The sequence below is a fragment of the Triturus cristatus genome, chromosome 3_2, assembly GCF_964204655.1.
Source record: "Triturus cristatus chromosome 3_2, aTriCri1.1, whole genome shotgun sequence".
In the NCBI taxonomy this organism is placed as follows: domain Eukaryota; kingdom Metazoa; phylum Chordata; class Amphibia; order Caudata; family Salamandridae; genus Triturus; species Triturus cristatus.
This window is the reverse complement of record NC_140584.1, coordinates 732,569,898-732,588,180: the sequence shown is the minus strand read 5'-3', so window position 1 is coordinate 732,588,180 and position 18,283 is coordinate 732,569,898. Positions and strand designations below refer to the sequence as shown.

Sequence of the window (18,283 nt, the reverse complement as noted above, 5' to 3'; positions counted from 1 at the left end):
CAAGTGGGGCTGTGCTCAGCCCCCATTTCCTCCATTCTGCCAGCAGATGGCCCATTCAGGCACACCTAATCCCTCTATTGCATGACTATCTGGGAGGAATTCACCAGGTGTAACTGTCAGTTACACTCAGTCATGTGACCCAAGGCAGGCTACAAGCACCAAAGGGCTACAGGAAGGAAATGGCAACTTTTAAAAGTGGCATTTTCAAAACTGTAATGAACAGCCTACTTTACCATTGAAGAGGGTTTTTCATTGAAATTTCATAGACACCAAACATGAGATAGATACCTGCTCACAATTGGAAATTACAGCTTATTAAATGTAATAGGGAATCTCCAATGTTATCCTAAATGAACTGTAGGACTCATAGTAATGAAAAATGCATTTGTCAGTTTTTCACTACCACAACATATAAAACTGAAAAGTGCATGTGCAACCTTTTATTTACACCGCACCTTGCCCTATGGGCTACCTAGTGCCTACCTAAGGGGTAACGTATATGTAATAAAGTGGGAGTTTAAGGCTTGGCAAGGGAGTTTTAATGCCAAGTCGACATGACAGTTTAAAACTGCATCCAGGCTGCAATGGCATCCTAGGACATGTTTTAAAGTGCAAGTTAAATGGGTGGCACAAAAGGTGCAGCAGAGACACTAGTAACATTCAATTTACAGTCCCGGGTATATGGTGTACCACTATACAAGGGACTTGCAGGTAAATTATATATGCCAATTGGGTACAGGCCGATTTAACTGTGTTTTGGGGAGAGAGCACATGCACTTTAGCTCTGGTTAGCAGTGATAAAGTACACAGAGTTCTATGGCCAGCAAAAACGAATTCAGCAAAAAGTGGAGGGAAAAAGAAAAAAATGTAAGGGTGACCCTGCAGAGAGGGCCAGGCCCGACATCTTGGCGTGCTTCATCATAGGCGATTTTCCACACATCAGTAGGTAGATACCACTTTGGTGGACTTAACCATTGTTGAGTTCTTAGATACATGAGTGCTGTATTATGCAGGGATCAGTATAAATATAAAAAATATCTTAAGCTATACCCTAGGATATATCTTTTATTTTTGGGTATGTTAGATATGATTAAAAACACCATATATTCCGGATGCTGGATGCGATTCAATGCCTCACCTATTGACCATTCGAATGCCCTCTGGGGCTCTAGCCTTTGTTAGGGCTCTTATAATCCCCGCCTATCTAGACATTCGTCCATGCAGTTAACGTGAGGTCTAACAATGTCGTATCTATCTTGTTCTCTTGTGAAAGAGAGGCACCCTGACTTAGTGTGATTTTAATTTTTTGTTTGGTCAGATCAGGAAGACGCTCCCCTGTAGCTACACATCTTTAAGGGGATGTGCCTGTGTGTGCACTTATGCTTGTCCCCGTCTTCTGTTAGCCAGAGTCCTGTAAGTTAACCCAAAAGATAGGCGATCATATGTGACCAGTGTGTACTAGAGGTATTCGCCAATGGCTACTGCCTAAAGCTTCTTAGTACCCCTTCCAACATTCCACCCTGCAGACATGTGCTCAGTCAAGACCATCTCTGGCTCCTTATGGATGAAATACATGCCTGCCCCCTCCCCCCTCCAAAAAAAGAAGGGGGTAAGAAAAGAGTGTGCCTCCGCACCATCAGGGGAAAGGAGTTTACGCTTTACTTCCTTTTTGGCAAAAAGGGGTGACTCCCTCAGGCCCTTCCTAGACCCCAGGCATTTCAACAAATACATCCTGTTGGGACATTATGATATCACAACTCTGTAGTACAGAATCCCTCTGCTTTGACAAAGTGAATACATGATGGCGCTTGACTTCAAAGACTCCAATTTTCACATACTCAGCCATCCTGCGCACCGCTAGTATCTTTGCTTTGTGTTAAGTGGATATAACTACCTGTTCAAAGTGCCAACTTTTGGGGTGACAGCAACTTCAAGGGTAATCATGAAGCAATGTTGGTGATCAATTTGCGTAGTCTGGACACTCGTGTCTTTATTTGACTGGAAATGGTTAGAGCGGTGGCAAGCAGTAATGTCTAGCATTTGCTAAAGCAGCGATTTCCTTTTTCCACAGTTTGGGATACATCATAAATGCTTTCAAGTCCCACCTCCATTTTTAAATGATCCTACCCCTACTGTGATGCATACCCCAGTCACCAAATGGTATTGCTGCTGCCTCTTTCAACTCCGTCAACACTTCAAGGTCAGAACCATGATGCTACTTTTAGGAATGATGGCTTAGTGCATTTCCATCATACAGCATGCCAGGCTCCACATGCGCCCTCTCATGAGGCAATGATCACAAGAGGAGGGTCTCTGGGTAGATCTAGTGGTGGTGAAGGCCAACTACTATTTGCAGTGAGACCCACTTCCGCAAATGAACATTAACACTGATGCCTCCTTCGAAGGTTGGGAGCGCATCTGGACACCATGACTATGAAGCTAGTGTGAAATCCTCATCACCGGGGCTGCCACATCAATTGCCAGGAACTACTTACGTACACTTAGCCCTCAAAAACCCTTCTACGAGGTTGTTTGGGGAAAGAAGTCCTCATTGACAGACAATATGATGGCAATGTATACTTGCAGAAGCTGGGGGAGGTACTCACTCCCCTCAGCAGTAGTGTATATTGAGTGATTCGCCACATCTGACTTTTAGCTGAGAATTTTGGGAGTTCACAGTGACCTACCCAAGCTGTTCAGTAGGACGGATCAAGTCAGTGAATGGGAATTCCACCTACGTAAGTCCACCTTTGGAGCATCCTACAAATAGACCTGTTTGCTATCCCTGCACATTCAGAATGTCCAAACCTTGCTTCCAGGTATATACACTCAGTTTTCTTTTGGCAGCTTTATATAGCATGAACTCTGCATGAGTACCAGTTACACAGGGGCAGATTTTTTTTTAGGGAGATTAAGTAATTTGTCCAGAATAACAGGATGTTGAGCATACCCTAAGACTTGAACCTCATTACTCCATTTCCAAAATCAGCAGCTCTTGCCTTAACTCCATACCCTCACCCGTAGTCCATGGCCATGCACTATGGATAAACTGATCAAGGATCTTTGCCTCAGCTTTGTCTCCTGTCCTACTCCCCCTGTATGTGGTATGAGGCAAGTGTCAATGACCCTTAAACTGGTGGCACGACCTTGGCCAGACAGTATTGGTACTCCACGCTTCTGGAAATGTCCCATGAGAAACTTCTGCTCAGACTGGACTTTCTTACCCAGAGGCAAGGTCAGTTTCGACAACCCAGATCCCAGGCAACTCTACCTAGCGATCTGGCACCTGAGGTTCTAGAGTTTTGGTACCTGAAACTGCCCCAGTAATGCATGACCATTCTGTGGGAGGCAGAGAATGTGAATCAACAGCGCTACACTCTAAACACAGATGCTTTTTCTTTCCTTTTGATTAAACCCTCCATGAAGAATTTGTTTTCCTGCTTTCTCCCTAGTGTGCTTCTGCCCTGTTGCCCATGCTCAGTGTTGCTCTTTCTCATTTGCTGCTTCCTGCACTTTCTGTTACCGTCTCCTTCATCTGCTTTCCCCTCCTGCCCTCCGTGTTGCTCTCACTCATGTTGAATACTTTCCCCAGATAACCTCCACGGTATCCCTCTCTTAGAACAGTTAATTCTCATGAAGGGGTAAAATGAGCTATGTCTAGACTCCACATCTCATAGGTGGGGAAAAGGGAAAAGATTCCTTTTTTTTTTTTTAAATCTAATCCTCACCAAGTCTAGTAGTGGCATGCTTCATCATCGGGGGTTTACCCTGACGCCTATAGGTCAGGGTGGGCTTGATCGTCTTCCAGGGAGCTCTTTGAATATTTCTTTCTAGGGGGTGGTACAAAATAAAATTCCCTTTCCAAACCCAAGGTATCCCTCTATTCGCAGGGAGGATGGGAAAGATTAAAAACTATGAAGGGGCATTCAAGATATTGTGGTCCTATGACCTTATTAAAACGCCAACGTGTTTCTGCCCTACTCTACTGGCCTAAAAAGGTCCTGGGCATTCGTCAGGGCAGAAAACCTATTATTGCTCTCCCATTGATGCCGTATTGTGTCCTGTGAGGATGATATGTGGCATGCAGAAAGAATTTATTTGTGCATGCCATAACTATGCTCACTTGCCTTATTGGGACAGCCCTAGTGATGGGTATATTCTACCCTTTGAGGGGCGGTGGGGGTAGGCCCGGTCACCAGTTGGGGAGAGTGGAGGCCGAGCAGGTTTATAGAGGGCAGGGACCCTTAATGATGGTTTGACTACAGGGCCTACCCCCACCACCCTGGAAGGGTACAATATACCGATCAGTAGGGTATTCCCGAAAGGCAAGTGGTAATAGTTATTGCATCCACAAGTAATTTATCTGACAAATATTCAAAGAGCTCCCTGGAATGCAGTTGATCCCACCATGACCTTTAGGCGTCGGGGTGAACCCGATGACACTACTATGATGACACTACTAGAGTGGGTGAGCGTTATATGAAAAAAAAGGAATATTTTCCCTTTTTCCCCCACCTTTGAGAGGTGGAGTTTAGGCGTAGCTTATTTTCCCTCCTCATGAGAATTGACGATTCTAGGAGAGGGATACTATAGAGGTTATTTGATTAACTCTAAGGAGTATGTATCCCTCATCCTTTCAGATACAAAAGGCTCTCCCCACTCTTCCAGGTTCAGGAAGTCCTTGTGACCTCCTGCACCAGAGTCTAGAGTACCACTTTTCGTCTCCAGCCCTCACCCACCCTTATTTATGTTGTATCCTCCTCCAATTGCTCCCCCACTGCTCCTCTGTTGCCCTCCTTCCCATATTGCCCAGCACACTTTTTTCATAATTGTTTGGGGGGAGGGACGGCCAGAAAATGACTGCTGGCCCAATCTGTAAAAAAAAAAAAAAAGAGAGAAACCTGGGGGAAAAAACACTTTCACGCTACATCAATTTCATTTTCATTATTTACTGATTCCTCTTGCATCAATGAAAAATGGCATGCGCTTATGTGATGGAGCATGTGTGCGCATACACCATTACGCATACGCGTGCCACAGAAAATGGTGCAGCTGCTTTATTGTTCCTTTTAATTTCTCCTTTTGGCCAAGTTGCACAGCAGTATCGGAAGGCATTCGCAATGCTAATAGGTCTCAAAGGCGAGACCTATTGGCTTTTGGCTAAGCTATTTTGTTAGATTCACCTCACTTTCCAAAAACGATCGATCTTATTTGATGCAGGCCCCTTAAACTTCCGACTTTGGCTTATATTTTCTCTCGTTTGTGGTTAAAAATACTGCACCAGCTGGATGCTGATCGTGCATGCTTCTTCCACGTGGTGTCTCTTTATAGTTTAAAAATCACATTGAAACCAGACAATAGATGTTTCTGCTTAAGTGTGCAATGTTCTGATCTGACACTGGAATAAATCTCAAAACTGACAGTATCTGAAGCGCCTTTCTCTGTCTCTGATGCCATATCAACTTCAAAAGCAGACATGTGACTAGCAAATGCAGTAAACTTCCTCAAAGAATAACTACACATGGTGTCCAGACACGATGACCCTCTGCAGCACTGACTTCAAAGGCAATTAGACGCTGCTCGGATTTGTTTTACTTGCTTATGTTTTGGGTGTTGCCTGAAAAAGTAGTTCCTCCGCAGGACTTATCCACTCCCAGAATGGCGCGTTTGATGAAAAAATACACCCTTAAATTGTGCCTCCCATACATGACCTGTCCCACACATCAAAACCACGTGCTAACTTCCGCTTCCCTTGTTTGATTAAAGAGTACATTATTTATTTAATGGAGATATGTAATGTCACTTCATCGCGAGTGGAACAAAGCAGTCCTGTCTCATACATTTCTGAAACAAACCCCTCTTAAGCTGTGTATTGGTCTAGAAACACCCTGTATATGCAACGCTTATAAAGTGATTATTCAAGGTGTGGAGTAGTCCTTATGCATCCGTCAGCCTTTTGCCCCATAGTGTTTGCAGCCTCTGTGCATTAAGATTTCTTGGCTCCTGAAGTGTTAATCTCTTAACTATATGCAGGGAAACTGAATTTCAAAGGAGTCTCACATTGTTTGCATAGGCGAAGTAGAAATATAATTTGCGGGGTCTGCATCGCTGTCAAGACTCACCTGGCCAGACTTAGAGTGCCTCGCGGAGCTTTACCATACATGCCAGCAGCCTCGATTCAGGCGGGAGACTCCCAATTTTTTTAAAGCCCAAAATTGCTTTCTTTCACGTGTCTTCTACCAAAAATCCCTTCCTCTTCAATGTAAATCAGTGGAGAAAATGCATAGCCGTGGTGGTAGAGGTGTGAGGTAGAGGGAAACAAGAGCTAATAATTGGGTTTTATCTTGTAGGATTTCTGTCATCCTGCCCAGGGTTTACTAGAGAAAAAAGGACTAAATGTTATCAAAGTTGTCTCCTCTTTGGTCTCCTATAGGCTATTATAATTTGCACAAACCCCTCCTCTCTAATGTGAGCTTGTTGTGGAAAATTCTTAGTCTTTGCAAGCAGGCTACTCTCTTGCAGGGTGTGCTTTGCCAAGAATGTCGGGAAATTAGAAGTTGTTTCTAATGCAGCTGATGTCGAAAAAACAAAATTTGGGCAGTTGTTGGGGTTTTTGTAAAACTAACAACATTTCCTTATGATTTTCCTTCTGGTTTGTTGTTTCATCAGAAAGCTGTAAGTATGGTGTTTTTGCAGTGGCAATTGTGTTGCATGCTGTTTACCTGTAATCTTCACTGGAATCCTTACTACTTGCATTCTAATGTCGCGTCTGTCTTCTGTTTTCAAAAATATGATGTGCAAGCAGGTATTTTGATTTACCAGTCTCGAAAGTAAGCTGCACAAACAAACTTTTTTCAGCTTGAAATTGGCCTGAGAGGTTGCAATTTGTCTGCTTTGTGTTTCTATTTTGAGCTGATGCTGCTTTTTATATCGTTTACGCCTTCTCATTGCATAAAAAAGTTGTTGTCTGTTTTGTGGTGTAGAGTTCCTGCCTTGAGGGCACAAATTGCATTGCAGGTTTGCGAGATTTGGTGATGCCATATAATTTTGATTGGTATGGTCTGTTTTGCCTATAGTTGACATTCTAACAAAATATTGTTTGATGAACTAACTGGCCGAGCCAGTAAAAGGCAGTGGGACCCAATTTCCTGATTCTTACTGATCAGCACCTCCCACCCTTGGTGTGCTCCCGTTAAGCATTATGCGTGCTTGAGTCCAATAATTCTGTACCAACAAATCGGCACAGTCGGTGATTGATGGTTCCACCCGGGCCTTGGCACAATACATGCATGGTATATAAGGTATATTGTATTCATTCATTCAACCGTTTACAATGGTACGTATGTTCTCCTGCTTCCACTTAGTTCTCCAATATTCTAGATTATTTTGATCGCAAGGTCTGACCTACTTCAAGTATGATAGGTTAGAGGATTTCTCTAAACCTGTCAAAACAGTCTGATACAAAACTGATCATCCCCGTGTTTAGCTGTCCGTTTAATGCACAGGTTTATATTAGACACATTGTACCTTGACTTCCTTTTGAGTCTACCCATGTCGAATGCTCCAAATTCGTGTTTTAGGCATGCAGTATGTAAATCAGTGTACTTAGATTGTGGTTTTATGGACAGCCGAATGCTCAGACCTTTTGTCTTGCAGGGTACACTGCATTTTGAACTCGTGAGAGAAAAACTCAGTTCAGAAGATGGATCTCACTGCTAAACATTGGTCATAGGTTTTTGTGAAATCCCCGTTCCACTAGGTCGGTTTGAAATAATCCGAGGTTTGAGCCCTAAAGCTGAAATAGATGAATTCTCTCATTCAGCCACTGTACATAGGAAGTTGCTAGGTGCTAAATATTCCTTCAGGGGTGCACGGATTGGGTATTTTCTGTGAATAATTAATGCATGCTTACAGAATGGTGTGATGGTAACATTTAATTGCAGGTCCTGACATTTGGGATTTATATGCTGTTGGTTAAATAGGCTTTGACTTGTTCAAATTGGAAGCAATCTGTGGTGGTATTTTGACACAGAAATAGAGCGCTTTCCATCAGCGGTGGTGGCACGCTGTATCGCAAACTGTTTTCCCGGTTATGTTTCTTCGGTGTATTGTGTTGCTGCTTGATTTCTGTATGATAGAGCATTTACAGCCCCACACGCATCTTTCTTTGAGCTGAAGTAGGTGCATCTCCGTTTGCGTCACAAAGCTTGTGTTGTCTCGTTAGGCCATATAGAGTGAGTGCTCTGTCATGGGGCGTCCATGTATTAATGTTTGTTTCTCTGCATGTAGGACAACAGTTTTGAGCAGTTCATCATCAACTACTGCAACGAGAAGCTGCAACAGATCTTCATTGAGCTTACGCTGAAAGAGGAGCAGGAAGAGTACATTCGCGAGGTAATCCTTCGATTCATCCTGTTTGCTCCTCTGGTCACTACTGTTTCACATTGCAGCCATGCACTACTGGAAGAGCTCTGGACTCTCACGCGAATTCCTTTAGTGATGTTGGGGTCGTAAAGATAAAGCCCATACGGCCCATGTGTTATATCAATTCCTAATTAACTCTGGCCATTGGCTATCGCATAGAATGAAACTCGGAATGCAGAAACAGGCGAACACACACATCTCAGTTTAGTGTTTAAGAAACTAGCCCACAAATGTAACTCATGACCCTGACATTTTACTACTGTTCAGTTACACGTCACGAGACAGAGCCAACAAAAACATATTTGTTCTGGCCCCTGGAACAAACAAATGCAGCACACTCGGTTCTCTAAACCATGAGTGCTAGATAATGATACACCAAGGAATAATGTGACTAGTCTCGGCAGGTCCACGAGGAAGTGCTCAGACTTCAGGAGGAGCATGGCCTGCACATGCCCTACTGCCTGTGGCTGTGCTATTCGGTTACTGCTTCTCAGACTGTGTGACTGTGCGATTCGATTACTACTTCTCCGGTGTAGCATCAACCACACTGTTGGAGTCACTGCCCCACCTCAGAAAACTCCTGTGTGCTCCGCGTGCTAAAGTGTGCTAAAGTGTTCATAAAATGTGAGTCAAATTTGGGATTGTTTGAAGTGGAATCGTTGTTCTGCTCCAACAAGGCAGCTTCAGTATTTATAAAATAAATAATATCTGGTTAAATAAGTGTATTACAGTCATGTCAGAACTTAGGGCCACATGCATCAAGCATTTTTGCCCTCGCCAACAGGCCGATTCGGAGAATCGATAAGTTTGTGAGGGCAAAAAGGCCTTTTCTGATGCATCAAAGGCTTTCCATTTGCAAATTAGGTAATCGCAATTTTTTGCGATTACCTAAATTGCGAATGCATTGATGCATTGCATTTAAGGAATCGCAAATTGCGATTCCCTAAATGCAATGCATCAAGCCTTTCCTAAATGCAAACTGTGCATTTAGGAAACGCTAATTACCATCAACTTCGAAATCTTTGAGAAATGCACAAAAAGTGCATTGTTCAAAGTGACATGTGACAAAGTGACATATGGCGCACACACATGCCCGTAGGGCATGTGTGTGCACCACATATACACACTTACCTTTTTGGGAGGGTGCATCAGGGGAGCCTTAGGCCCCCTGCCACCCATGGAATTGCATTTGTAATTTGCGATTACCAATTTGGTAATCGCAATTTGAGAATGCATGCCCATAGGAATGAATGGAGTAACATTAGCTAATAGCGATTCGCAATTACCGAATTGGTATTAGCTAATGTTTAGGAATCGCAAAATTTAATGTGATTCCTACATGCATAGGGATTTGCGATTCCAAAATAGCGATTCCTTATAAATCGCTATTTAGGAATTGCAAATGATTATGTTGATGCATGTGGCAGTTAGTATTTTACAACACATTCTTTGTTTTTTAAAATTAAAAGTCAGTCTCTCATTGCAATTAAGCATTCTCTCATTCTCTTTAATGTACATTTGGCAGTGATTTTCAGTCAGCTCGTCAGAAGTTACTTTTCCTTAACCCCTTCGCTGCTGCGGACATTCCGCTGCAGCGCTGGGGGGGGCAGGGGGGCAGCGCGGTGGGCCTGTGCTCATGACGGAGCCGCTCCGTCATGAGCCACAGTTGAGCTGTGCTCATGACGGAACGGTTCCGTCATGACTCCGCCCATTTGCGTTGTCGCCCCGCACAGGCGGGGAAACAGCGCCGCGCAGGCGGAGCGGCCGCCAACAGGATTGTCATGACGGAACCGTTCCGTCATGAGCACACGCCAACCGTGGCTCATGACGGAACGGTTCCGTCATGAGCGGGGAAGGGGTTAAATGTGTTAAACTGTGGTAGTGAAAACCTTCACTTCAATGGAAGTGTGCACTCCCTCGACAGCAGGATGTTGGGCTCCGGGTGTCAAAATGAAAAGCCTGAGGAGAATTAGTGGTGTGAGTAGTTGGTTTCAGCTTTTTTTGTATTCAGGTGTGTCCCCTTTGGGAAACCCCACTGTATTCTAGTATCGGGACCTTTCATGTCACATTTGTCCGGTTTCATTCAGTTAGTCTGAATCATGTTGCATGTAAGCAGTGCTGTTACTTTGGGTTCTTAGCCACTGCCGAGCATCCTGATGTCCGTACTATTGAGTTGCACTGTTTTCGATGGTTGGCATTTTTATGTTTTTGCTAATGGCTGGAGGCCGGTAGCTGGGAAGGTTCTCCCTAGCAGAGGGACTCTGGTAAATATTTGTTGAAATTAACAAACTTAAAATACACTGGTGGCACTTAAATTTAACAATGACAAAAAATTCCCCTAATTTTAAATTCATCTGATCCGCTTTGATAAAAGCAAAACACATCTAGAAATTGCATTGAAAGATGAACTCAAAGAAGGTACATGCAAAAAAATAACATGCAAAAAAATATGTAAAGAAAAGGCCTCGCCTTTTTGCATCACTTTTGTCACATAGTTTGAAACAGGAGACCGATTGCTTGTTTAAGTGCACCCACATGAACAGTTGTACTTTCATTGTGTGCAATTAATACTTCATTCTATTGTATAGCGCCACTTCCAGATGTGTCCGATGTCTGAAAATCTGACTCCTTCCTAGTTCTGCACAGTAGGATGTGTTTGGACACAGGGCCAGACTGGGAACCAAAATCGGCCCTGACAAACCGCTCTGCCGGGCCCCCAGGGGTGTTTGGGGGAAGGGGAGGGTTGCTAGTTGGAAGCACCACTCCCAATTCACCATTGCCGCTTTTGTTACAGGGGTCCGAAATTGCAGTTATGCTGCAAAACCGGTCCCCTGTAACAAAACCGGCCCTCACCCTGGCAGCCCATTGGGGAAAAGCCCAGTGCCTGCTACGGCCAGTCCGGCATGTTTGGACACCAGAATGCAAAGACACCTACTAACAAGGTGAAGGAAACAAAAGGGATCTTCCCAAGGGATTATGAAATTGCAGTATCCTCTGTCATTTAAATGGGCTACTGACACATTTAAGGTCAGACATTAATTTTCAGCAGCCAGAGTTATGCAGTTGATGGGGCAACACATGCAACATATGGGCTGAAGAAATTAAGGATTGGAAGGATATTTGTTACAAAAGGTAACTCCCAGATTTCTAAATGTAGGTAAAGTCATGCAGACATGTGGAGTGGAGACATTTAGTGTCTTTTAATGCGGGGAAGTTCGTTTGGTCTGCTGTGGAGAAGTTGATTGACTTCCAAAGGGAATATATTCCCATTCTGTACAACCCAGTTCTGATATCCTGCAGGATTACAGCCAATTTGTAACTCGGCCTCCAGTCATGACCACCACTTCGTGTCCTTCGCAAACAACACCTTCAGCATTTGCATACTAAAACGTTCAAATTGTTGGATGAATTTTCGAAAGTATATTGTAAGGAACTAACCAATTCTTCAAAGTTTGCAAAACTTGTTGAATAAACGAGATGTCAAATATTGAATTATCTGATTTTACTCTGCTGAAATTCATGGTCGTTACATTTTGGAATATACATTTATTTGCTTTTGTAAGGTTTTAGTAAAGTAAATACGTATTTAGAGTCAAAGTAGATCATAATGTACAAGTCAGCACATAAACAAATGTCATAAACGTCAATCTACAAACAGTCGAACCCTCTCCCAAGAATTCTGTCAACAGTGTTTTTGGTAGTAATAGGTTTTTTTGAAAATACTACATTTTGGCACACATGAGTCTCCTCAATAACTTCCTGGAATATTAAATTCAGACACAATATAGACATTTATAACTTGTCATTTATGCTAAAAGATTTCATGCGGTTTACAGGATCATCACTGTGGTATGATTCTTGTATTACTACCCAATATTTTGTCTTCTTATCTTTGGCGCAGCGGATAATCCTCCTCCAGCTATTTTTTTTTTTAAACAAACTTTGTTGCAAGTTTATTACGATAAGACAGTGAACATCACAATGATTACTGCGAGAAGGGCCGTGCCTAAATAAACCACCCCCTCTAGGGCTCCTGTCCAGTCCCCCCGACCAAATTCCGTAATATCGATATCCCTCTGCCATCCCCACCATAAGACCGTAAGACAGGGTCTTTCCTTAAATCCCCCATGCTTCTATCTCATCCTTATAATCATCCTCCAGCTATAACAAAATAATATAAGGGTTGTTCTGAAAAGGAAAACTCCTCCACCCTACCACTGTGTCCAATCAGGTGACAGACAACACAAAAAATATTCCTTTTATGGGATATTTTACTGCTTGGATCTAGATTATATAAACTTCACGGTTCCATTTAAAGTAGCTAGTGATTGATTCACTCCTGGCCAACTGTGGCTTTGACCTTGTCTAACTCTAATTCTCTGCCTATTAATAACTTCACTTTTATCGGCTCCAATAATCAGGACCTCCTTTTTCCCTCCAATGATGTCATCTCGTCTGTGAAGCCTATTAATACTTGCCCATTTAAGAGACTTGCAACCCCTAAGTCCAGTGAGTTGTCTCTGGTCTGTTGAAATGTGGTCGGGCTTAGATACAAAGTAACTCTCCCTAATTGGAATAGGTTTATGGACACTTATGCCATTTGCTTACTACAAGAGACCTGGTTCCTGGATTCGATCCACAGACTTGGTTATCTTAATTTTTTCATTTCTGCAATCCCTAGTCAGAGGGCCAAGACATCTGGGGTTAGTTATTTGGGTCAGAGCCTCATTAATGTGCCAAATACGCCAGCCCAATTTTAACTCTCCCAATATCCTGGGTGTTTAGTTGAACAATGGAGGTAATTATGTAATAACCATCCTCCGTGTTTATGTAAGAGGGGTTAGAGATGGCATGGTATCATGAACTCTACTGGGGCTTGAAAACATAATAGAACAGAGCTCTAAGAAATAGTACCTTAAGTGAAAGGTGATTTTAGTTTAACATTTGAGCCCCCCGATGACGATGATGTTTACTTAACCAGGGATGCTGCATGGGCTGTCCCCCTTTTAGGTATTCCTTCAGGTAATAGATGGGCACAAGCTGCTCTTCAACTATAGGGAGTAACAGTAGCGTATGGGCTCAGGTCCCTGAATGCAGGACTAGATCTGACCAAAAAGAGCTCCCACTTATAATAAGCCATATCATACAAGCCAAATTGATTATATAATCTTAGTTGACCTAAGGCTGTTGTTGATATGATTGTTCTAAATAGTTCAGCAAGTGACCATAACTCTCTGTCTATGACTTCTAATGCATTCTGTGAAAGTATTTCCCCTGACCCTAGTTTGCCCTCTTATACAAGGGATATCGCTATGACAGCTGACAAACGCCACCTAAAATGGAACCCGGTGGCTATCCGTCCTGATATACTATCTGCTGTTGCTAAAAATCTTCAAACAGTCCTTGCCTATGTTGAGGGTGGTCCTTGTTTCACTGCAGACAAACCGACGTCTACCCACAAGGCCTCCTTTGACTGTATAGTAGGTCATTTTACCACCACAGTTTTATCCCATAGGAAAGGCCCTGACAAGAACCTATCCTGGTTTAATAAAGAATGTCAAGACCTTAATCGCTCCTTAGTTAGTTATTAAATCTAAGGACTTGGTTGGTATCCCTCCTCTTAGAAAGGCCTACAAGATGGCCATTACCGGTGCCAAAAGGGATTGGAATGAGCAGAGATAGAGAGCCCTTTTGGATGCATGCTCAGCCAGAGACCTGTCAAAATGTTGGCTTTTGGTTGCACGTGGAGGGTTGTCTGCCACACTAGATTCATCAAATAATGTTGGTCCATCTGATTGCGCAAATAATTTAAAAATGTATATTCTTCTCACCCTACCATCTTAAACCAGGCTGTTATTGTTATCCTGCTGCCCCTGTCGTGTGCCACGCCAATGTTTGACATTACTGATATGTTCAGTCTTTAAATGCCATTTTGCGTGGCCTGGCTGGGTGCCCTGATGGTGTGCCAGCCGACCTAATCTTATCTGACATGGAGACTTGGCCCCATTACATTTTAGCCATTGCTAATGCCATTTCAGCATAATTGTAGCCATCTATAAAAAAAAAAAAAAGTGATCGATCACAGCTAAAGAGTCTTTTGCTGCTGTGTGCTGGCAAGTGTTCCTACTTGGATTACTGAGAAAGGTGTCCTTAGCCCTTTTCAAGCTGGTTTTTAGGTCTCGCCTGGCGAGCGCAGCGCGAAGCGCTGCGGTCGCCAGCGAGATCTATTGTTGCTGACTAGCCTCGGAAGTGGGACAGGAGATGGGCATGCGCAGGCTTTGGCGGATTTGAGTTGGTGTACGCGCACGTACAGCCACATGGTGTGCACATGTCCTGTCCCCCTTCTGTCCTCGCAAGCCTCATGCAACGTTACTTTCACTTTCCCCCTCACACACAACAACCACACAAGACCCCAGCCTCAGAGATCTGAACTCGGCTGTTGTGAGAAGGGTGCACTGAGTTTATGACGTTGTTTTTACGGGTCTGTCCACGCGCTCAGCCTTTGACTAAAACACGGCATAGCCGTAGTCATGTCATGTCCACATTAGATGAGAAATGTCCCTGCCCCGTTATTTCCAGTCTCAGACCACCCGTATACCTCTTCTAAGCGCCAATTATTTTGATATTATTAGAGCGCTATAGAAACATTGTCATGTAATTTAATATAATTTTTTAAGTACGGCGTACATGAGCATGCTATTACTGAGACCGCACTATATGTACATGTAATGCATTTGTACACAGAGCACTCCTGTTAAGTCACTTATATCCCCGATTAAAACGACATCCCATAAAATTCGCTTAAATCCTGACCCTAATGCATGCGTTGCAGGCGAAAACTGGGAGCACATCGAAACTAGCAAACTCCAGTACCAAGCGCTACATGATCGCAGTACCTGCACATTTCACACGTGTTTTCCATGTATGTACATTTCGCCTTGGGGAAAAGCGCTTCATTGAGGACATGAATTCCAGGCGCCCCCTCAGACTAGTTAACGCCCGGACACTTTTCCTCACATTATTTAAATACATGCTCCATCTGTCCCTGTGGGATGTATTGCACACAGTTGGTTTAGAAGCAGAATAAAGTTACAAATGCTTCCACAATGGCAATCTGGGTCTGGCAACAGTGACCCTAGCTGCTAAGGAAGAACATTTCGCCACCGGTAGCGGCGACGGTCTGTTACTGGATTCTCAAATATTTGATACATACCAGTCTGACCCAATATCTGTCTGTAGCTAGACCTAATTTCCACCCTAAACGTCCTTGATATTTAACAATAAAAAATAACATTTACATAGCGCCCACCACAGGCATCAGTCAATAGTTTAGCGCTGAAATGCTTTCACAACGCCAAAGGGACGTAGTTCACCTCTGGGCTATTCATAGATAAGCAATGCAGACATGAGGCACGATCACGTATGTCGCACTGGTGCCAGCAAGATGACATCAGCTCCTGGCTATTTAGTATCTGTTTCGAGCAATTTTTCCTCTGTGCCAGGCAGTTCTGCAGTGATGTTTGTAGTGATGGTCAGTGTAAGCTTTTGAACCACTCGATTGGTATAAACCAAGGATAGTACAAGTGTGGTGAAAATGCACGAGGAAACAAGCATTTGCAATGCAATAGGTCTTGCATTACTGAATGTTTGAGCTATTGGTGTTGCATTATTATTAGCAATGCCAATATCTAAAACTTTAATAATGCGAAACCTATTGCATTGCAAATGCTTGTTACAGGATGGTATCAACTATTTACCAGGCATTTTGCTTTCTGCTGATTTATTGGAGGACTGTTGTGATCGGCAGAGGCAATATTTATGTTGCCTTTGTCGATCTAAAATCGACCTTTGATTTGGTCCTCCAGTTTGGCCTTTGGAAAACCCTTTCTGACCTGGCAATGCTTCCACACACTTTGTTACTAATTCGCCTACATGAGGACATTTGTGTGTGTGTTAAATGCAACCCAGGGTCAGTTGTCTGACAGAGTGCCAGTCAGCAAAGGTGTCCTCCAGGGTTACATCCTGGCACCCGCCCTGTTGTCGCTATTCATTAACAATACTGTCTAGTTTTTGTCCCAGGCTCATACAGATGCTCCTGCACTGGCACAAACTAAAACTCCGATTCTCCTTTAGCAGATGACATCCTGTTGATCTGTAAGACCCTGAGTGTGATTCAGAACCTTTTGGCTCATTTTGACGAGTATTGCCTTGCTTGTAGCCTGGAGACATACTCTTCTAAAACTGAAGTGATGTCATTTAATCAACAAAAGTTATATAAGTGCAGTATAGTCCTGGGGGGAGCTACCCTTGAGAAGGTTGACTCCTTCACTTATCCCGGAGTGATGTTCTCTGGGGGTATGACCTGGCAGTCCCATATTAATAAGGCTGCTATAAAACTTAAGCATATCTCGGAGGCATTGCTTAAGAAGTATTCAACTTAATACACTAAACCTATTTCAGCCATCCTTAAAATCTGACTCCAAAGCATTAGTGCCACACTATATTGTGTTGAACTGTGTTTTTTTTCTTCAATCATGAAGAATCAATCAAAACTGAAAACTATTTCTTTAGAAATCTTGCGCCTCTCCCTCCAATAACTCCACTATATCCACTCTTTATGGACCTGGGTGTAAATGGTATGTTGGGCAAAATTCGGTTGCGCCTATTATTGTATTGGAGATGCCTATGGACTGCTCCTGAACTTGCACACTATGTTGAAGGTCTTGAGGATGTTATGAAGGTTGATCGCTTCAGTAAGGTCCACTGGCGTATTAAAGAGGGGCTTTATTTACTTGGGCTGCCTGAGTTGTGGGAGTCTACCAAATTCCCAGCCAAAGATCTTTTGAAAAAACAATATTGGACATGTGTAACACCTAATGAATTTCACAAAGATGCCTGTTCCACGTTAACCAATGATGTTATTGATTTCAAGCTGACTTTATTTGACAGAAAGCTGTATTTCCCGTTTTGAGTGGGTACCCTACCACTGAGTGTTCACTTCCAACTGGGCCAGGGTGGGAAACCTCTGTGTGTCTGGCCTGTAAATCTGCAGAGGAGAATGTCCTGCTAGTTTTTTTTTTGGTGTTCAGCCTATGCATCCCCCGTAGGACCTGGTTAGTTCCCATATGCAGGCTGCTAGGTGTACGCAACTACTCTGTTGCCCTTCGCATTCTTAGGGCAGACTGCCATCTGACTGTTAGCATTTCTGTTGCCAAATTTCTGGGTGCTATGTGGAGGACCAGAAGGAAGGTGTTTTCCCTCCCTGTAGATGTATTATCTATCAGTTGTCACTTCGCTATTTTAAATATATGCATGTGTTTTGTAAATTACTCTTTTAATTGTTTTAATCTGTTTTTTAATCTAGCAATTGTCTTTAATTTGTTTACTATGTTTCTATTTATTGTTTGTTCCAACTTTGTTGATAACTTTATTTCGGCAACCAGGGCCATAAAAGTATTTGAACTGAACTGATTCACTCATTCAGATCCCTCAAAAATTGTTCTGCTATTTGGCGGCTTCGTATGCCATACCATCTTTGTCCTTTTGGTTCTCTGTTCATTTGGGATGAGGTTGATGTCAAGGGTGAATGTGAGCAAATTTGCATTGGTGATAGGTGAAAGTTGAATCCTTCCAGGTTCTTTTGGTTTAGCCAGGTTTGGATTAGATGGTGGTTTGTTGTTGTTGGAGAGTAAAAAGATTTCAGTCATGGTGGGGTTGTGTTTCGGGTAGGTGCTGGCTATGCTTGACTGAGTTGCAAGCTCACACCATGAACTGTTAGATGTTCAGAACATAGGGCACTTTCAACTAAAATTAAAAGCTTATTGATGAGTTCTGAAGCTGTTGTCCGTGAGTAGATATT

General features: G+C 43.1%; 1 protein-coding gene across 4 annotated transcripts in view; it reads left to right on the top strand.

The window, feature by feature from the left end:
- The window catches only part of MYO1B (myosin IB), a 715,692-nt gene that overhangs the window by 396,912 nt on the left and 300,497 nt on the right, over positions 1 to 18,283 (top strand). For all 4 annotated transcript variants that reach the window (XM_085648784.1, XM_085648782.1, XM_085648783.1 and 1 more), the window contains exon 14: positions 8,290 to 8,394. In XM_085648784.1, coding sequence (XP_085504910.1) covers positions 8,290 to 8,394 — 105 coding nt within the window. The remainder of the gene's footprint in view (positions 1 to 8,289; positions 8,395 to 18,283) is intronic.